General features: G+C 39.5%; 1 protein-coding gene across 4 annotated transcripts in view; it reads right to left on the reverse strand.

The window, feature by feature from the left end:
• LOC108686593 (protein bric-a-brac 2-like) overlaps positions 1–21621 on the reverse strand; it is a 446382-nt gene that overhangs the window by 331824 nt on the left and 92937 nt on the right. For 2 of the 4 annotated variants that reach the window (XM_018191972.1, XM_018191973.1), the window contains exon 1: positions 1391–2669. In XM_018191972.1, the coding sequence (XP_018047461.1) occupies positions 1391–2347 (957 nt within the window). In that variant the 5' untranslated portion in view covers positions 2348–2669. Of the gene's footprint in view, positions 1–1390; positions 2670–2846; positions 3376–21621 lie in introns of those variants that run through there. The other 2 variants (XM_018191971.1, XM_018191970.1) reach the window with 2 other exon arrangements.

Consider the following 21621-nt stretch of genomic DNA (forward strand, 5'->3'; position numbering starts at 1 on the left):
CGAGGACGAACGCGCGCTCTAATGACATGAGGCGTGAACCCATCATGCTCGCGTTAACGATCGGTCGCGGCTACGAGACGGTCAACGAGAGAAACATCTTTGTTTCCTATCGGGAAAATTACGTTCCCGCGCGCGATTATTTCGGGTTAACCGCATTCCGGAGCGCGAAAGTTTCGATCGAGAGAGGGAAGTTCGCCTGGTAGTTCGCTCGGGAGAGAAACGTCGACGTTTCTTATTCAATTCGCGGCCGCAGTGCGTTCTGACCGGCGGAAGAAACTTTTAATTGACCCACCCGCGTTGCCAAATTATATCTAAATGTTGGGCAAATATTGGAATATTTCTCTTTTATTCGTATTTATCCTATTCAATATTGAAATAAATTGAAATGTATACGCGTGCGCGAATTTCCAATTACGACGCAGAAATTTATTCCCTCGTTTATTTAACGTCAATCAACATCTAATAAAATTAGGCTTGTAGCGCAGCTTGATAATGCATCGAGATTTAAATTAAAAATGAACTTCTTAAATTTCTAATATATCTGGAGTTTGTTCGAACTTTCCATCTAGTACATTTATTATCTGGCAGAAAATTAATCAATCTTTTTATACATTTTTGCATATATTTCTTGAAGATCTAACGTTACTTCTGACGGAAATGATGTTTTTATCCCATTCTCGTTAACAAGCAAGTATAATTCTGACGATTTTTTGTTCTTCCTGTATATTATTTCTACTAATTTATCTTCGGCATAAGAAGTAATATTCTGCCGGCATAAAAACAGGAAAGTTACATTCAGCTCATCGGAATACATATCTGAATGATTCGACGTTATCGTGAACATAAAAATCTTCTAATTACAACACTCCGCGCAATTACGGAATTCTTGTTGTTCAATTTGCATTGAAAATTACATATTAGCACTGACGCGTGCAAAGACAAATGTACGTCCCGAGAAAAAGGATTAATCCTTTAATAATAAGGAATAGTATCACTCTTGTCGATAAGATTAATTTAGCAATAATTTTCACAGACACACGGGCACGAATACTGTTGTGATATAACAATTATGCATAAAAGCTTTTCTCACGTTTAGAAAACGAGGATTATTGATGCGTTTGAATCTTTTATAACGTTTAACACAAATTTTATTTAACTCTTTCGTAAATTACGGAAAGTCACTTTTTTATTCGGTATCTTTTAACGCTATTAATAGCGTTCTACATGCTAATGCATTAATCATTTCTTTAATAATTTTCGCATAGAGACATTGATCTATTATCGGAAGTGCAACGTCAATCAATTTTCAAGTAATAAACTATTCCTCCACGCAGATAAGGAAGAAGATAAAGGAAGCAGATCGATCATAGGTAAACAAAACTCGACTCACCCTTTCCTCCTCCCGAATCATCTCCGCGATGCCGGGTTTGATCTCGAGGTCGTCGCCGGCGCCGGGATTGCCGGCGCTTTGTTGATGATGCTGCTGTTGCTGCTGCTGCTGTTGCTGTTGTTGCTGCTGCTGCTGTTGCACGCTGAGCTGCTGGCTATGGGCGCCCAGGTGGTTGACGGGCGCGTGCGGACCGGAAGTCACGTGGCCGGGCACGTGGTGGGTCGGTAGGGGGTGCGAGCTCTGCTGTCCCTGTGGCGGTGGCGGCGGGGGTGGTGGTAAGGGTAGCGAGACCGGAAGTTCTTGCAGGTTGATCTGCGGCGTGACGGAGATGCTGGGCGTGCTAGGCGAGCCGAGAGACCTCGGGGTCGAACTGGCCGTCGACGGCACCATGCTGTGAATCTCGGGCACGACGATGTTACTACCGATCACGTCGTCGTCGGGGCCGATGCTGCCGGAGCCGACACGTTCCGGACTGTTACCGGATGGTGAGCGATCGCCGGATATCCGACGACGCTTCTTCCGTTGCATCGCCGCGGTCGCGACCTCCTCCAGACTCGGCCTGGACGTCAGCTCCTGCTCGCTGTTAACGTCCGCGAGGCCGCGGATCTTGAGACTTTCCGCGACCTTGAGCAATGGCCCAATCTGTTCCTGGGAGACATTGATCTCGCCCTTGTACATAAACTCGACCGCGGCCTTAAGCTCCGGCCACTTGATATCCTTCATGATGACTATAGGATGCTGGCAGGGATTGTCGAAGAAGAGCGCCTGAAAGTACGGGCTGCAAGCTGACAGGACCATTTTATGGGCCTTAACGCTATGCCCGTCACAGGCCAGGGTTACGTCCACGAAACTTTCGCTCTGTAACAGCTGATCGAAGACGTTGGTCAGATTAGTCTGATAATTGTTCCAGCGCAGACAGAACTGCTGGGGTGACCCAGCTCCACTTTGTTGCGTCATGATCAAACGTGAGCTTCTGCTTGTCTTGTCTCTCTCGAAGAGGAACGCCTTTGGCTTCCTCTACGTCACCAGGCGAGTTTTTCCTTTTTCGCTTTCTCCACCGTTTTTCCTCGTCTTTTCGTCTCTTCCTCCAGTCGCCTCCTCGTGGTGCGTCTCGCCTCTGCTTCTCGGTAACGTTCACCTTGATTGGATCAGCAACGAGACCGCATCTGCAACACACACATGCACAGCCACACGCAAAATCTTCAGATTCCTTCCGCGCGAAGTGACGCGGGAAGAGTACGAGAGCCTTATCCGCGCGCCTCGTGGCAACGTGCGCGGACCTGTCAGACGCGAACCGACGCGGGCGTCATCGTCCCGTTGGGACGTCGTGGTCGAGCATCGTTTCAGCCTAGCTCCGAAAACGTGGCTCACAATATATCGTATATATGTATATATATATATATATATATATATATATATATATATATACTCGAGTACTCTCTGAATTCACTCTCACCGCTTCCAAAAAAATTAGAGTTCGCCTTGTCTCTCCCTACGAGGCATCATACACGATGGGGAGTCTTCCGAGGAATCAGGACAGTCCTGACAAAGGGGTAGAGGGGGTAATTACGTCCCTACTTGGATGCACCACGCGGCACACTTAATTATTAATCTTTGCTATCCTTTTCGCTGTATTTTCTCTCTCTCTCTCTCTCTCTCTCTCTATTTTTTTTTTACAATTTCTAACTACTGTCACACTTATCTCAGTCTCACCGAAACGTCTATCGCATCGAGGCGCGTTTTGTCCGAGAGAAGAAGTCAGATTTCACGTCAAACCACCCACCACCAACCACCTCGAAACGCGACGACAACGATCACGACAGCAACGTGACGGTTTTCACGACGAGATCGCGCGTTACGAATAATATGGATACGAATACGGGACGCGATGAACGCCGCGCGACATACGGCGACGACAGTCCGCGTGAGAAGCGCGTGCTGCGCGCGGCGAAGGGTGTCGAAGCGACGAACGGCGTACGATCTGCACCCCGTGACGAGCGCGTCGCGACTGAGAGGGCCAGCAACGCGGCGGCGGTTCGCTCGAACGGCAGTGGTGGGCACCGTGCGCGGCGCAGCGCTTCGCGGCAGCAGCGGCGGCGGCGGTGGCCGATATCGTGCGCCGCGCGTTCGCTTCGCGTGAGGACGCGGTGCGGCGCGGCGCGACGGCGGTAGCAGCAGCAACGGCAGGCAGCAGCGGGAGAGAGAGACGCGCGTACCACGGCAAGGAGACGGCAATGTTGCGCGCCGCGCGGGTGGAGGCGCCCACCGCCGTACCTCACGCGTCCTCACGTTCCCCTCGCACCGCGATAGTGCCGGCCAATCGCGCGGCTCGCCTTCCGATCGGACGCGCCGACAGGCGCCGCCCCCGGAGACCGCCTCATAACCGCCTCTCTCACTCCCGCGGACTCCCGCGAGACCGCGCGTCTCGCTTTGTCTCGCCGTCCGAGAAGGAGAGAATTCTCTCTCTCGTGGCATCGGCCCCGGCGAGGCCCACCGATCGGCCTCCCGAAACGGCGATCCGCTGATGATGATGAGAGGAGGCCGCGCTTTGCTGATGGCGGAGGTGGTGGTGGTGGTTGTTCTGTCGTTATACTAGTATCGCTGAGCGGAGGTGGAGAGCACCGCGACGACGACGACGACGACGATGACGACGACGACGACAACGACGACATCGACGACGATCACGAGGACGGTGCTCTCTCTTTCCGCAGATATCGCGTACGAATCAATGCATTCTAGGAAAGAATCGCGCGATCTGTTCCCTACGAAAGTAGGTTGTACCTATGTGAGCGGTGAGATTTAAACGAGTGGGTAACGGGAAGATATTTTTTGAGAGCGCGATCCAAGAGATATACGATATTTCTAGGTGGTTCCAGAACGTCTTTAAGATAAATGGTACACAACTGTCGATGTGCAAAGTCTTTAGTAATTTCTCTGATGAAGCATTTAAAATCTAAAATCAATGGGAATTTAATATTTATATTTTTCAAGTTCTTTCTTTGTAAAAAGCAAGAATCGAAATAGATGAGCTCGAATAGACTCGACTCGATTCCTTCACGGATACATATAGAGATATAAAAAGCGTGTAGCATTTAGTTGGCGGATGCTATGAAAAAAGTTGGGTAAATTTATTCTTTTACAGCTGGTGTAAGTGAGTTCAACGGACGCTAGCGGTAGCGGCGTCAAGAGACTTCTACAGACATGAACGGCGTTTTTGAACTTCTCGTCTCTCGCACATTAAGTGCAAGAATCTTATTGCACCTGCGCACAATAATGATTGTCCTGATAGCGACAAGACGGACGAGTAGAAACGTACGCTCTAACCGTATCTTCTAAATGAGTCTGGCTACACCACATTACATAGGTCGATTATGCTCGTGGCATTCTTCTCGGAGACAGCTGTATAATAAATTAGTGTCGTAAGTTGACGAATGAATGATATTTTATGCCAAGTCTAGGATACATTTCTCAAAAGCTAGCACATGTGAAATCTTTTTTAGCACATATTGTCCATAACAATTTTAGAATCGCTAATGCGGCGAGAAAAACTAATGGCGCGAAAACTCGTAAGACGAACGGTAAGTATTTGAGCGATCTTTTTTGGAAGCGTAATATGAATATTTATTAAGGCACAAGAAGCTATGTTCTTTGAATTATTTCTGAAATAAGAAAGGAACGTGAATGTCTTTTCGACGTACGAAGTTTGGGAAGTAGACCCAGAATAGACATCCATAGTTGCAGAGGTAGATGGCTGTAATAGAAACTGTATTGAAATATTTACATCGCTACAGCAATATCCCAAAGTAGAAGTATATGATCGCGATTTTAAACGGCTATCTTCGCCGACTATCTAAATATGCTGCTGCTGCTGTAGTAATATCATTCTCTGGAGCAATCGCGACGGGTGGGCACTCTTCTCCACTATTTATTCTGATATCGGCCTATTCACCGGGAGAGTAGCCCAGTAGATTATTCATCGTATTAACAACAATCTCGCGAGCCGCACCCCAAAGGATTGTTCTCCCTTTCTTTTCCTGGCGGCGGCACGTGGCAGCGTAATTGGGGATGCAAAGAGTGAACGATTATTAAACGTCGACGCGGTTTTACCGTCTGCCGTGTCCTGGAGGCCAACAAGATGGTATTGACGATCGAATTTGGGCAGTCGTGCCTCGATAACGGAGTTATGAGCACGACGTCGACGGTGTGTCGGCCGGGAAAGATGGCGGTTTTAATTGAATTAAGGCTACAAAGAGAGACCGGTCCTACGCGTTCGACCCTTACGAGAGACCCGTCCGCCGGACTCCCTTAACTGGCTATTAACTCGAATTTTGGTAATAGCGAGCGTTACGTTTTAGGGTGGTCGATTGTCTAAAAATTCCCTGTTAATGATTGCGTTGGGTAATTCTGTAGAATTTTGTGCTAAATCGAGAGAATATTTTCTAAGATTTGTAAAGATGCGAATAACTCAGCATAGTATTTAATCAGAAATCGGCAAACATTATTTAGTTGTTGATGTCTTAAGAATTAGCGAAAGATAACATCCACTCCGAAAAGATTTCAAGTTTCAGAAAAGAATTTTTTGGTTATTAAATATTCAGTATAATATATTTCTTATCAGAAATCAGCTAGCGACGCAGGCGTTATTTATTAACTGATGTTTTAACTGATGAAGAATTAGCGAAAGTTTATAGCTATGCGTTTGACGAAAAAAGCAGCTTTGCAACTGTTGTAAGAGTGTTTAATATGATTAGTTTTCGCTCTTTGATTCTCATTGAATCTAAATGTATAATTAATTATATTAAAGAGAATCTTACAATCACAAAATTGTTTTTTCTACTAAACGCAATCAATGTCCAAATTTTGAAAAGATCATTTCAAGATCTTCTTCATCGTTGAATATTTATACCATAATATCTAATCAAATAGAAATCGGCAAGCATTTAATGTTTTAAGAATTAGTGAAAATTAGTTCAATCAAATTTCGAAGAGATTACTTAAAATTTTAGAAAAGAACTTCCTTATCGTTGAATATGCCTGTTACGACACAGTTCATTTAAAAAAGAAAAGCGATGATAAAACCATGAGAAAGGATTAATGAAAATTTTCCTTTTAGTAGAGGTAACGCCAGCTGTAATTATAGCAATGATACTAAAAATAAAAAAATATCGCAAACGGTCTCGTTAGAAGCATAAATCCGGAAAATTCGCTTTTCTCGATACATAGATTTACCGGCGTACTGCGGATTCGTCGTAAAGAATGCAGAGTAGTCTCTAACTCGATTTCGGTCCCCGCTCGAAACCCGCTGCCCCATACTCGCTTCCCTGGCCGCATCCCTTTGCCAGATCGGAGCGGGTGTAAAACTGTATGCGCGATATTAGAAGCGTAAAAAACGGGGGCAATGCCGAACGACGAATGAGTCGGATATATGCGAACGAATAACGACGCCCGCGAGGCTTTCTGATGAAGGAATATCGCTCGTCCTTTATGGTCCGCAGCGCATATAAACACGCCGTGGGCGGCCGCGTGCGTTATTCTTCTGCGTGTCGAACTGCGACTTTTTCCTTCGTTCTTTTGATATGTGACCATTATTGCTAAGTTTGTGCGAATACTAATCGTTTTGCAGTTTTAAGTAGACGTGTTTTCACGCGTTTCTGCAAAGAAAGAATGATTTTGCTAAAGATTTAAGAGAATATCTAAACATTTAAGAAAAATCTAGACACAGATTTGAAAATAATTTTGTTATGCTATCAAAATAATTACACGGGAAACTCAAACGCGATGAGCAATGCTGCAAAAAGTTTTGACATTCTAATAATCAGCAAGAACGATTTTGTTGCAGTATATCTAAGAAATTTAAGAATATAGGTAGCTACAGATCTGAAAATAATTTTGTTGGCCATCAAAAGAGATCATCAAAATAGAAAAAAATTGAAAAATTCAAATATGATGAATAGCAAAATTTTATGATAAGTTTGATCAGTTTGAGTATCCTACATAATTATTTTGATAATCCAACAAAATTATATTTTCGCATCTATATCTAGCTAAATTTTTAAACGTTTCAACAAAACCGTTCTTTCCGTGCATGCAAATTATTCGCGTATGCCCGTTAGGCGAATAGATAAATTGGGAGTATTGAATCCCAAAGGGATCATAAAGCTTGGAAAATATAAAGTAAAAAGTTCAATCGTGGGTAGAAACTCGAAATGTAATTTATTTGTCAAGATTCATACAGATTTACAAATTCCATCACAATTTATTGCATGATAATAAAAGTTAGGTAAGAATTTCGTAAAAGGTTATTTGTAGAAAATAAATATCGTCGAGATGACATCTATTTTCTATACAATTCTATTAGAATTTATTGCACAAATAGAAACTTAGTTGCCAGAACAGCAGAATGATGTTCTGTATACTTTGCAGCGAAAATACAGGGCCGTTGTAAAAGCGCGAATACGTATGTATGACTTACATTTACCGTCGCAACAACTTTAGTTGCTGTTACTCGAACAGCAAATATGTAATATCAAGCTTGATGTTACCGTAACATGGTTGATGTCGGCGTATTTACAAAATATGGACGTTACGCCTACAACAACTGCAAGCTTTCTTCCTACTATATGGAATAATTTTACTAAAATATCTAAAAATTTAGATAGATGCAGATCCGAAAAATAATTTTGTTAGAGCGAAAAATTATATCGAAATAATTATACAGGACGCTTAAACGTTGATAATAGTGCAACAAATTTCAATATTCCAGCTATCAGCTATTTAAGCATCCTGCATAATTATTTTGATGGCGCAGACAAAATTATTTTCAGATCTGTATCTATAATTAAATTTTCAAATATTTTCAGTAAAATCGTTCCGTGGAGTTCTGCCGAATTTTTCCGGTGATTTTTTTCTAAAGAAAAACGTCGTTTCTTATCTCAAATAATTAATGCAACAGCAATTATACTGATTTTTTCGCAAATCAAAATGTCATTTAAAAAAAAAAAGAGAAATATTTACAGGACAGTATTCGCTAAGCCATGGATCATCACGAGGGCGACGAACGGCGACGGGGGTGGCACTGGCTATAACGTCCGCATTTCTCATATCGTTGATACTTTCACCCCTGCGAGTGTAGGGCGAGAAAGCGCATTGTAAGGGCGCGCGAGGCCGAGCTGGGGGAGGGCTATAAATTTTACTACGTAATATTGTTTAACTGCAAACAGTATACTAACACCCTCTGCTGTTCCGAGGACGGAAAAATTTCGACCCCGTCAAAGAGTCGTCGGAGAGATTTGCACAAGGAAATTTGACTTTTTTCGCGAATGATCGATAATCGCAATATCGGTTGAACGGCGGCAATCCCGAGGTTGAGATTTTCCGACCAATCTTCAATATCGAACACGGCTAGGGCGTACAATTTGAAAAGGGTCGACAGTACTTTCTCGTCCGGACGACGCACTCTCGGGGGCAAGTTATGAAAAAATACGAGATGAAAAAATGGACGCGCGCGTGCGAGTGCGTGGCGCACGATGGAATAAAAGCGTGAAGTATCAACGCGCTCGGATTTTCTACCTGTAACCGTTTTCCACCTGTAACAGCGCACGCACGGCGCTGACGGACGCGGCAGAAAATCTTTTTTCCCCTCCGGTAATGGCCGTCCACGATCGCACGCATCAAGCCCGCCCGTAAACGTATTCTAAACGGCTACCTTTTACTTCTCAGCGCGCGATATCCGCGCGATATCTTTGAAACAGAGTTTTCGACGACAACTCTCGTTAATCTCAAACTTTGCGAAACTAAGAGAATAAACCTGAAATTACGATATGGCGCAAAACAGTTATATATTCTACTGATAACGTTATAAAACTGGCTACAATTTACGTCATGTAAAATTATAAGAATCCCGTGCACCGTTTTCCTGAACCCGTATTCATGAACTTCGCCGAACGAAATGCACTTATGAAAAATATATCGTCTTGTGTCTGCCTTGCTTTATATTTATTAAACAAATGTTTCCATTTTTAGCAAGTATTTCTTTATTTTATTCAAAAAAAGGGTTATATTTCTCCCAAAATTTTCTTTTGGAGATATTGCTCTCTTAATTCAAAAGTGATGAAATAATTCCAAAAAATTAAGTTACCTACAAAAGGGGAAAACTATTTTTCAACTTGATAGAAAAACGTTGACTAATCAAATAATATAATATAATATAATACTATATAATACTACATAATAAAAAAAATAATATTCTTAACATAGTTAAATGTCACATTTTTTTAATACATTTTCGTTTCATAATCCGTAAAAAAACTATCTTTTTTACAGTGTAATGATATTTTGACAATTTTTTAATGATTTAAAAATTCGAATTTCACAATTTTTTAGTTGTCATTTTTGAAGTAAAAGAGCGATGTACACTATCCCGGGCCTGCAAGAAAAGCGATATATACAAAAAAATATACAATTGTTCAGGAAAGAGGAAAGAAAATTGCGTATTTTAAAATTAATTATTTAACGTCATAAATGAAAAATGATTCATTGAAATTCCTTGCATGTCATTTGTAAATAAAGAGAATTTAGATGAGACGAATACATAATGAAATCGATTTTTAAAACTTGGAAAAAATAGACTAGCGCTTGGAAAAAATAGATCTCACTATTTTATTTTATCCAAATTCTCTTAATTTATAAAAAAAACTTCAACTTGTTATTTTTCGTTTATCACAATTCCAATATGACTCGGCGTCTAATTAGAAGCCTTAAACATAAGTTAACTAGAGCTAATCATAAATTGTTTGTTTCAAATTTAGAAGTAATGTTAATTTTTACAGTGTTATGTTAGACCTTTAGAACAATTCCTATCTCGATTCGTGTCATTTTCCCGTTTTCAATTCTTGAATTTCTATTTTCTATTTAAATTCAACTCATATAGCTTATCCTGATTGAAAGCCCATGATCCAGTATATAAAACACAATCCGCAGATAATATAAAATTCAAAAAATTTCACTTATTTCACTTTTCTTGCGGAAATGTAATGTGATTCAGTTCCAAAAGAACAATTTTTGTTAACGCGGAGGATTTTTCTTTATTATATCACTCGCTACCGCTATTCGTACGAAAAAGGACGTTTGCGCCAAAGAAGTTTGCGCGATCGCTTTCTGCGTGATCTTTAGGAAATTTCGGATCCGATTGGATCTTTATTTTGTCGCGGCATGGCGAGCGATCGATCGATCGCCCCGTCTTGCGCTACGCGTGTCTCTCCAGCGAGAGAGGTAGCTTAAAATTAGCCATTTCCACGGTAATCGCTACCTGCTCCGACGACGCCGGCACTCCCCCGACATTACAGAGACGGCAGCGGCCTTGCGCTCGCATTGTACAAGAACAATGAGCAAAGAGAAATATTGATGATGCTGCCGCCGCGTGGCTAAGCGTGCGCGAGCGGGTGAACGCGTGCACGAACAGCCGAGTTTATACCGAGTGTCCCGGAGCGATCTTCTTTATTATTCAAAATCTATATTTCCTTGAGAAAAAATCCGGAGATATTTCTTTCTTTCTACCTTCTTCTTCCCTCGCTAACGGTTTTCTTTCTTTCAGAAGAAATTAAAATCCCATCACAGATGAGTGTATTTAGAATAAATAAAAAAGTTCTGCTGTTAAGCTCAATTAATTTTTATTTTATTTCGATTTCCAGACAATTACTAATTTTCCATTCGATACGTCAATCTATCACAGCAATGACAACAGAAAAAAAGCACATATGGCTAACCTATGACTGTGTTTACAGGATGTGCTCAAAGTGCATATCTCATTTATTCATACTTAAATAGCGGATAATGTTTGTAGTTTGCTTTTGAAATAGACTTGTTTATATGAATCATTAATAGAAGAAATGACGATTACGATATTTTATTTCTCGTCGCAATGGTTTTAATTTTCCGCTTTCTCGGTATTTAATCCTCAAATAAAAATGCCTCTAAAATATTTATCTTCAATTAGTCGAGTAGTTAGGATTAAAATAATCCAAAAGTCTCCCGATGCAACGAAACAAATGCAGCCGTTTGCAATCCGACCTCTAGAACATGTCGTTGCTTTCAGAGCACCCAGTATGCGTGTACATGCTTGCACAACCCGAAAGGACCGTGCGTATATCGCGAGGCAGACGCGAGGACGCGAGACTGCACAAGAGAGAGAAGGAGAACGAGGGGGAACGGGGGATGCGAGAGGTAGCGAAGTATCCTACATGTACGAGAGAAAGAGAGGATGCGAAGGAAGCGACGGGGGAATGAAGGGAGAGAAAGGGAGCATGGGACAGCAGCTGTACGGAGAAGAGCAGGGAGATACAGAAGAGGTAAGAGAGAGAGAGAGAGAGAGAGAGAGAGAGAGAGAGAGAGAGAGAAAGGGAAGAGGGAAGGAGAGAGGTAGTAGAGAACGAGAGGGTTATACGCTTAATATTTCAGCATCGCGAAATTCTGCCCCTGAATCATTAATCGCCCGCTCCAGGGTGGCGATGCCTAGCCGAGTCTCTGCCCTCCCCCCCCCCTCCGTTCCCTGCCTTCCCCCCCGCGCAGACAACCCCTCGGCCGCGTCCCCCTTGTCCATCCAGCACTTCTGGTCGTGTCTCTCCTCTCTCGTGTTTCCTCGCCCCGCTGTCCTCTCGTTCTCTGTCGCCCCCTCGTTCCCCGTAACTTGCCTAACGCGACTAGGAAAGCCATCCGCGTGAATATTTCGAGTCCTCGCCGATGTAGGAATAGACTCGTCGACTGAACCGTAATTAACCCGCTGATTAATTATCGTGGCCATGCTCTACACGACGAGTGTATACCACGCGCGAATGCGTGCTATATTCGCGATGACTCGCGACACTCGCGCGACGGTACAAGCTTCCACTCCTTTTCGAGGGGATGATCGAATGTTTTCTAAATATCGACGGTATTCTCTACTTAATCCTCCTCGCTGCGACGATTAAAGCTATCGGGTGTCGAAATGTATATGCCGTCTATTGAGCTCACGATTAGCCATATCGGAAGAGAAATTTATCAATCTTAATCAAGATAATAAAATCGAATCATACACGAGAAGAACAGTTTTGCTGAAGTGTCTAAAAGTTTAATTAGATACAGATCTGAAAATAATTTTGTCAGACTGTTAAAATGGTTATATAGAATGGTCGCTAGAATGTCATTTTTTGCAACATTGTTCATTGTGCTCGTACGTTCTTCATAATTATTTTAATAGACTAATAAAATTATTTTCAGATCCAGCTAAAATTTTAGATACTCTAGCAAAACTGTTCTTTCTGTATATAAATCTTTCTGTGTATAATTCTGTGTATAAAAGAAAGGCCTGTTAAAACACATACGCAATTAGACTGGGTTTCCTTTAAGGTTCTAAAAATAAAAATCTAAATCTTGATTTGGTGGAGTATCAAAATAGTATTCAAACATCGAAGTGAACTCCGAGCGTCCGCAAAGAGCAATCATAGCTGAGCTAAGAGAAAGTATGTACGTGACGCCTGCGCAACAACCAACATTTTACCTTTCGCGTTCGATGGTGTAACTAATTTAAATGGTCACATTCCCACGCTACCAAAGGAGGGAGAAAACGTGCGCGATCGGAAAATCTCCCGAAGAACGTGTGTTCTCAGTCTCTCCTCCTCCCCCCCCCCTCTTTCTCACTTAGAGGTGTATCTGATATTACGTGCATCCGTTTCAATCCGTAGCGGCAAATCCGACATCGAAGATGATGAGGAGAACTTAGCGAAACGATCTCCTCGAACGACAAGATCAATCCGATTTTGCGGCTGATTGTGCGCTGATGAAAACTCACACGAATGTAATCAGATTCACGTGAACAGTATCTTACATTTGTCTCCACAAAATGTATCAAAAGCACGTCTTACTTCAAGACAGATATAAGATAAACGGTAAGAAAATTAATAAAAATGTCATTTTAATAAATAAGAAATTTAGAAGTAGGTTTTACATAAAATATTTCTACTTTCTAGAAACTATTTTATTTTTAATAATAAAAATTAAATTTGTATCATTCCTATCAATAATCTCATTTGTTTATGATGATTGAATTAACACTTGATCTATATACATATAAAATCTATAACTTTTTAATCTTTAGAGGATAGGGATCTATTTGTTAAATCTTACAGTTTTTCCTGAACCAAGATTTGTTACAATTCATTATTTCATTCTTTGTTCCAAATATTATATTGTTTCAGCGTCATTATAGATTTCTCATTTTAAAGATTAATGATTTAGAAATTATATATATTTCAAGATATATAATAATTTATTATTATTTTCTTTTCAAATTGATATTTACTATTTCTATAAAGATTTTTTTTTCTTCTTAAACTATTGCAATATTTATAATTAGTCAAGAAAAACATTATAGTTTTGAGACATAAATTGTATATAAATAATCGTATATATAAACCTTGCAGTGAAGCGGCAAAGGGTTAAAAGGATTGTTCACCATCCTAGTAGGTACAGCACGTTTCAGTTGCGATGACAGAACTTCATGCCAAGTAGCAGAAATGTTTTCTCCACTTACATGCTGCCGTCGGCGTCGTCGTCGCCGTCGTCGTCATCATCGTCGTCGTCATCGTCGTCGTTGTCGTGGCCATTGTGCTCGTGCAACATTCACGCACACGGCCGCACACGCTGGCAGTAGTTATTAGTCGTAGTCGCTGCGAAGCGTGCAGGTTGCACGAGGTTAACGTTGCAGAAGGGGACGCGGTGCGGTGCGGGAGAGAGCGGGAGAAAGGGGGCCGAGTGGATGGGTTGGTTTGTACCGAACAATGATATCGGGTATTTGATTTGTAACCGACGACAATACCGACTTGCGACCCCGCATTTCATCCCTCCCGCTCGCCTCTGTCGCCCCGCCGTGCTTCTCTCTCGTTCGGGCGTCACCCTGTATATACTATATGTACCTGTATACATGGACCTGTATACCTATAGAGCCGCAAGACAAGGTTGTCGATAGCGAGTGCCACCTTTACGGCGCCTCCAAACAGATCCTTTTCGGTCCTGTCCTCGGACCAAATTAGTTGCTCGTACTACGTACTGATCGATCATGCGACGTTTCATTTCACTTTTAATACTTTAATTTGGAATGGAACCATGTTAAAAAAATTTTTTTAGTTCATTTCAAAGTTTAACCCCCCCCCCCCAGGTCCAATGTTTTTTTTTCTTTCATTGCTTTCCTAGTCTGCCGAGTGTTTCGTTATGATTTTTGGACTAGAAAATCTAAAAAAATTCTGATATACTTTTTCGAACATTCACGAATATGATTTTACAATGATATGACCAAAAATTTTCACGTTTTTGAAGAATAATTCAAAACGAAATAATTCAAAACGGAAATCTCACTTAAGTCTTCAAACTCCGTTTGGACAAAGAATAATAAATTATTCATACAAAAAAAAATTAATTTTTTTCAAATTTTGATTATTTTTCCAATGGGTATATTATGTATATCTGGTCTCAGATGATGTTGATGGAACTAAATAATTTCAACGAATAGTGTTTTCAAATTTGACATACATTATAATGTATTCACAGGCATAAAGAAACTTAAACTCGTGGAAAATAGAAAGATCAAAAGTATCGCGACTTCAAGAAAAAAAAATTTCAAAAAATTCAATTTCATTTATTTTATTCACAAAAATCGAAATGACGATGTTTCAATAGATATTACGAAATTAAATCTAAGGATCAAATAGTGATGATTTAAAGATCGTGAAAGTCTTACATATACTATAAGTCAACTCATGGCGGAAAGATTCTAGAATTGCTTGAATTTTTGATAATTTAGGGATTTCACCAAATGACGCTATATAATTAATTAAGTGTGCTAGTAAAAATTGATATATATTTTATATATTTTATATACAAATTTATTCGAAGTATATCGGTCGAAGAAAACGTATATTATCTATATAGGTACCTATTCTTGACAGGACACCGCTCTTGCATACGTAATATTCCAACAAGCCTATAAGTTGTTAAAACTATCCCCAGCTATATGGCACATACATGCCACTTTCATGGTACGACGACCCTTTCGTCGCGCTGCTTTTCGTGCGCGGGTTAAAAAAGAATTAAATTGTTATCGACTCTCGGGGACTTGTTGTTCGGGACGCGGCCGCGCGCGATCGAAGCACGATGAAAACTCGGCGCGCTCTCATACCAGTTTATTCCGCAACCCCTTTCCTGCATTATTTACACGAACGCGTGACCGGTCGCGAGCAATAAAGCAGCAGGACCTTCTTGGACGGCATCAAACGCCGGCTTTGCCGAGGGCTCTGCTCGTCCTCTCATCCTTTTTAGGGAGAAAGCATCCGAGGGAGAAATTATTTACGGGCAATTTTACGGGTACAAATCTCCATAAATATCTGAAAGACGAAAAGGAACGAAAATGAAAATTCGATGCGTCGTTTTACGCCTACCTTCCGTCGTAGCACAGAAAGATCTTATACTGTTTATTGTATCTGACTGCCGTTGGGGGACATTGCGACGTTTTCTTGAATACTCTCGCTGTACCTCTCGAAGTGTTAGGAATTTAATTATGATTCTGTTTAAGAAAGTAATTCAGGTTGGATATCGAATAAATTTTGAGCTAGTAATATGTTAAGCCAATATTTTTTCAATTCGCATCGTAACTTTTAATGAAATTATTCCGGATTTATTATTATAATTTTGAAAGATATCAAAATTATCACAGCTTAGGCGAAGTTTTAGGCGAAACGAAAGTAAACATAAATGACATTTAATTATATATCTAAGAATATCGTATCTAAGGATATTCTTTTTATCAATATTATTTAGTCAGTCAATAATTTTCCATTAAGTTAAAAAATAATTTTTCCCTTTCTGAAAAAAATTTAATTTTTCGAGTGTCATCTTTGAAATAAGGTGTCGATATAATAATTCAGATAAGTTTCAAAATACTTCTTACTATGCTTTATTTGCCTTTTTATTTATTTGTAAATTTTTTGTTTCTTTTTACCTTTTTTAAAATTGTTGCGATACACTTTTTAGCGAAGACTCTTTACGGCACAGCACTCGGTTGAAAAATGCTATGTCAGGCGGAAAAGGAATTATTGCGTCTATAGCGAAAAGCAACGAGAAATCCGGGGAAACAATCGGGTATCAATACTTGAATATCTTAATAATTGAAGGTGTCTATTGCGTAAAACGTCGCGGCGAGCTCCGCGAAAGTTCTATAAGTAGAATCACGTAACGACATCGGGAGCATTAATGATGTAAGCGATCTATGTTTGCTACGTCGAAATGCGTTTAATCCGCGCGAGCGCGGATCCGCGGATTATAATTAACTCGGCAGCGATAATTCGAAGTGTATAATCACCAAACGAGTCGCGGCGGAGCGCGCTGATATGACTACATGAAAATAATTAATCATCAATATTCGAAGCTTAAAGTTAAAACGATGTTGCTACGAAAATCATTAGGAGTAGGTTTTTCAGCTTTTCTTGGAAGAAAGATGTAGTAATATTATAAAGGAATTATCTTCGTATTTTAGAATTAAAAATACGTGAAAAGTATACAAAGCGAATACAGGTATGAACAATAAATAATAAATGAAACACTCTAAAATATATGGGTGTGGATTTACTATTTGATACATAATTATCACCATTGATGTTGATATATGCAACATAGTGTGAATTAAACATCACGGGCGTGGATTTAACATCATGATTTAAAACTCATGGTGTTAAATTGTAATGTTTATAATCACAGCACACAGTAAGAATTATATTTAATGCCCAGACTGAATTCATATTCTATATTTTTTAGAGTGAAAAAGTGAGAGTAGAAGAAATAAAGGTAAATAAATTGCCAAGGAAGTTTATATGATGTAAAAGTATTTCTGAACAAATCAAGAAAAAAGGAAATAATTAATAAAGAGAATGTATAGTTACACATTGTTATAGTTTTAATGAAATGTAAGAAAATCGGAGTGCGAGGAAGAAAAAGAGAAACAAAAGGCATGCATTTATATACTATTCGCAGACGATTGCTTAAGATCTTTTATCATCTTACGAAGAACAAACGTACCGTTTGAAAGAAAGCATTGACCCAGTACGAAATAACATAATCCATAGGCAACACGACTAAAGATTTCATACCAGACGCTCGCAGTAAAAGAGTAAAGGATAAAATAAAAATGAGATGGACACAAAGTGAGGAGAGGCAGACAGAAGAAGAGGGGAAAAAGGGAGAACAACCCTTCTCCGTGTCTTCGCGAGCAGGAAAGAGACGCTGAAGAGAGATAAAAAAACAGCTTATAAATGAATACAGAGAGAAGGAGAGGAGAAAGAGAGAAATGTTTGAGAGCGAAAACTTGGCCGCGCCATCTCACGAACGTACATATTTGGCGGAAGACGGCAGCCAGGTGCAGCGGACCTATTGACGTGTTAATTGCGCCTGAATAATTAAAGGGGGCACCTCTCCCGGTAGCGGTACTCTGTCCTTTTAAAATGTTCCCTGATCTCGTTAACCCGCTCTCGAAAGGGCGGAGAAGAGGCGTGGGGGGAGGAAACGAGCGAGATGGTAGACAACCGACGTCGCGAAGCGGAGATCGAGGATAAAGCAACTGGAACCAATTCGATTGTTCTAACTGACGACAACAAGACGAGAAATTCCAAATTGATTATTGCTTGAGATTAGTGTATCTAAACAGAAATTCCGTAATGCAGAAATGTAAATAATTTTTTAATTAATATTTGACGAATCTCAGACAGATATTTTATTGGTAGCTATATAATATATAATATATTTTCTGTACGAAAGAAAAAATTTCTTTCATACATCTGGTATAATTAGAAATCCTTTTTTCATCCGCTATATAATGCAACTGCCAATGTAACAGCTAAATATCGTAATTGCTGTAGAATTTAACGTACTCGTGCACAGTATTGTCAGAATTGTCTCCGAATATCGCCTCGAGAGAGGCGATATTTATAATGGTAGAGGCGACTTATTTCGCCGCGAGAGAAATTTTAAAATATAATTTTTAGCGTTCGAAAAAAAATAAGGGTATAGAATGGGTATAGTTGTATAAGTTGTGAAAGAGACAACAGTAAATCTGTAAGAATAATTTATAGGGATGTAGATTCATAAGAATATGTAGAGATTAATTTGTAAAAAAGCACAAAGACTATCTCATAAATTATAAGAAAAATGTACAATCGATCTTTCAACTTTTATTTATTCACCGATTTGACCGTGGCATCGATATAATATCTTTACACATTTATGATCATTAAAAATAAAAAAAGTTTATAAGATAATAAGTGAAGAAGTAGATTCGAGAGCTGCGGAAGAGGATGTTAAATCTCATCAAGGATTCATCGTGATATTCAGCTGCTTGCATAAAATTCGATCCGAGCGGCCTGGCGCGGCGTTATCGCTGAAAATCCCTTCGAGTAAAGAGAACAATCCGCGCTCGCTCGTAAGGGATGCGAAACGAAAGCGGTTACGTATGCTGTTAACAATGTCCGGCCGGGGCGGACTTCATATACTTGTGCGCGATCGGAAACGGGGAAAATGCTCAAGCTGCGGTCTGAATAATTGACGATTTAGCCGTGTATCGGCGGAAAGGAAGGGTTCGCGGTGATCGTAAGAATATCTAACCTCGACGCGAGTCCGCTGTATTATTCAACGGCTGTCATCCCTGCGTCTTAAGGGGAGGCAATGCGCGCCGCCCGCCTCCAGAAAGCTCGAAAGCTTACGATCGCGAGCGCTTATTCTCGATCGTAACTCGCAACGCTTTATTCCTCGATATTCGTCTTATCTTCTTTTTCTTTGATAACCGGATAACACATGTACGAAATGCTGTGCATGCAATCGCTCACGCATATACATCTGCACGCTACACATGCACGCGAATACGATGCGTCACGTGCCGCGGCTCTCAACTATAGATCCAATGCAATCTTAATGTGATCAATTATTTACGGTGCTCGTCATCGCCCATTAAATATTCCACGCTCGACGAAAGAGTCCTCGCGCTACCCCCGGAATTATTCCGGGCCAGTATTCGCGAATAGTACCGAATAGTGCAAGTACGCTATTCGCACCGCGCCGCTATTTTCGCAAGCTTCTATAATGGCATTAGGAAAAAGCGAGAACCCCGCGGGAAAAGCATCTGTCGCGAGACGAAGGAATCTTTCCTGCACGATCAATCCCCGGAAAGATCGATATGTCTATGATTTATTCTAAAAAGGAAAAAATCTACTTGTTTGCAATAATTGAAAAATCTAATTGAAATTTTTCAATTATTCAGAAATTTTTTTGCAAAAAATATTAATGTGGATTTAATATGCAATGTCTATATAATTTTCAATGTTGGTGTTAATATATTACACTGAGAAAAAAATGTTGATTCAATTAAAGTCTATATTACGGGCTGTCATTAACATAAGTGAATTTATGTATATTTTTATTAACATAAAGGCTTGATTATTGAAATAATAATTTATGCCTTTATTAACATAAAGGCATAAATTATTATTTCAAGAAAAAAGGTGAAATAACTAATAATTTATTTAAAATAAAAAATATAAAATAGATTCCAAAAGCTTATTTAAAATATTAAAAACTCTTTTATTTCTTTATTTAAAATACATGTTTTAAATAAAGTTATTTTAAATACGACTGATTCCTGGTATTTATTATCGTGAGTTTTTAATCTACATCGGCGTTGACATAAATACTAGGAATTACAAATCCACAACATGATTAATATATATTAACTATATAGATGCCACCGCATGATGTCCGTTGATATTTTTTTAAGTATGATTAAATCTATTATAATTCTAGTTGAAATAATAAAAATTCTACAATCTTCTGATTTGTTCATTTTTTAATTTCTCTTAATGTATAATAGCGAGACATCATCGCGAAAACATCGATAGAGAGATAAACGCGACGCGCCGTATTTGATAAAATTAAAATTAATGTTACGGCGACCGTTAACTTCGTGATTATCAAAAGACTTATCGCGATCTTTCTCGCCCGCGAGGTCTGCCCGTTGGTGAAACGTGGCATAGCGTGTTATTGCCCTGGAGCAGCCCTTCGATTAATCGAGCTTAAGTTCGCAAACTCTTTTATGTATAGCCGCGCGTTGCGCCGTATTTATCGTCGGGCGCGCGTAATTGAACGCGTAATTACACGTCGGTCGACTCGCGCGAAACTTCATTTCTGCAATCTTCTAAATGTACCCCGAATGTATCCACGCGACGATACGGCTCTATAAATATAAGTAGTTACTACTCATCGACGTTGCAATAGTCCATTTTTGCAATCTCCTAAATGTATTTAAATGGATCTACGCGATAGCGCGACTGATCACATCGCCCTATAAATACAGGCTGTTACCTGTGCTCCTTTTTCTCTCGGCAAACAACACGATCGATCGCGCGTGCAAGTCATGAATCATCCTTAACGAATGAGCGTCATAATGGAATATATTATCGCGGAATATGGCCATCAAAGATGTCAGAGTTTACTTTAACAAAGGGTCCATAAATAATAGAAGCGTTCTAAGTAAAGCAGGCCTGAAAGCTTGAAACTTGCCATCTTTTAACATTTTGTTAAAACGGAAATATAATTTAAAAAATGGAATTTTTTAAAACTAAAGTTCAAAGCTAGTGAAACAGAGTTACATAAACAATATGTTATAATATTTTTCATAGAAAAGCTTAATGATGAATTTTTGTGTATATAGTTTTAAAAATATAATTTTTTTACACTAAAGTTCAAAGCAAAAAGAAACAAATTGCGAATTGTTATATAAATAATAATTCACTCCTTTTTTTAAAGTAATACAAATAAAAAAATGTGATATTCGAGTTATTATCATGATTAAGTAAACATAAAAAATGAACTAATTTACTTTCATTTAAAAATTTCAAAATTGTTACAACTCTTTAAGAGTGGTCATAAAAAGAATAATTTTTAAGAAGTGAATAGAAAATGACATTTGATCATGTTAATATAATCTATTTGCCGATATTATTTGATTAATCAATAATCTTCTATCAAATTAAAATATAATTTTTCCTCTTTTTTGAAAAACTTAATTTTTTTAGTTTACTTTGGAAATAAGAGAATTATAGGTATATATTTTATATTATTTTTTATATAAAAGTTTAATGAATTTTTGACTACGACAGTTTTCACTA

Source organism: Atta colombica, unplaced genomic scaffold (genome assembly GCF_001594045.1).
Source record: "Atta colombica isolate Treedump-2 unplaced genomic scaffold, Acol1.0 scaffold187, whole genome shotgun sequence".
NCBI lineage: Eukaryota > Metazoa > Arthropoda > Insecta > Hymenoptera > Formicidae > Atta > Atta colombica.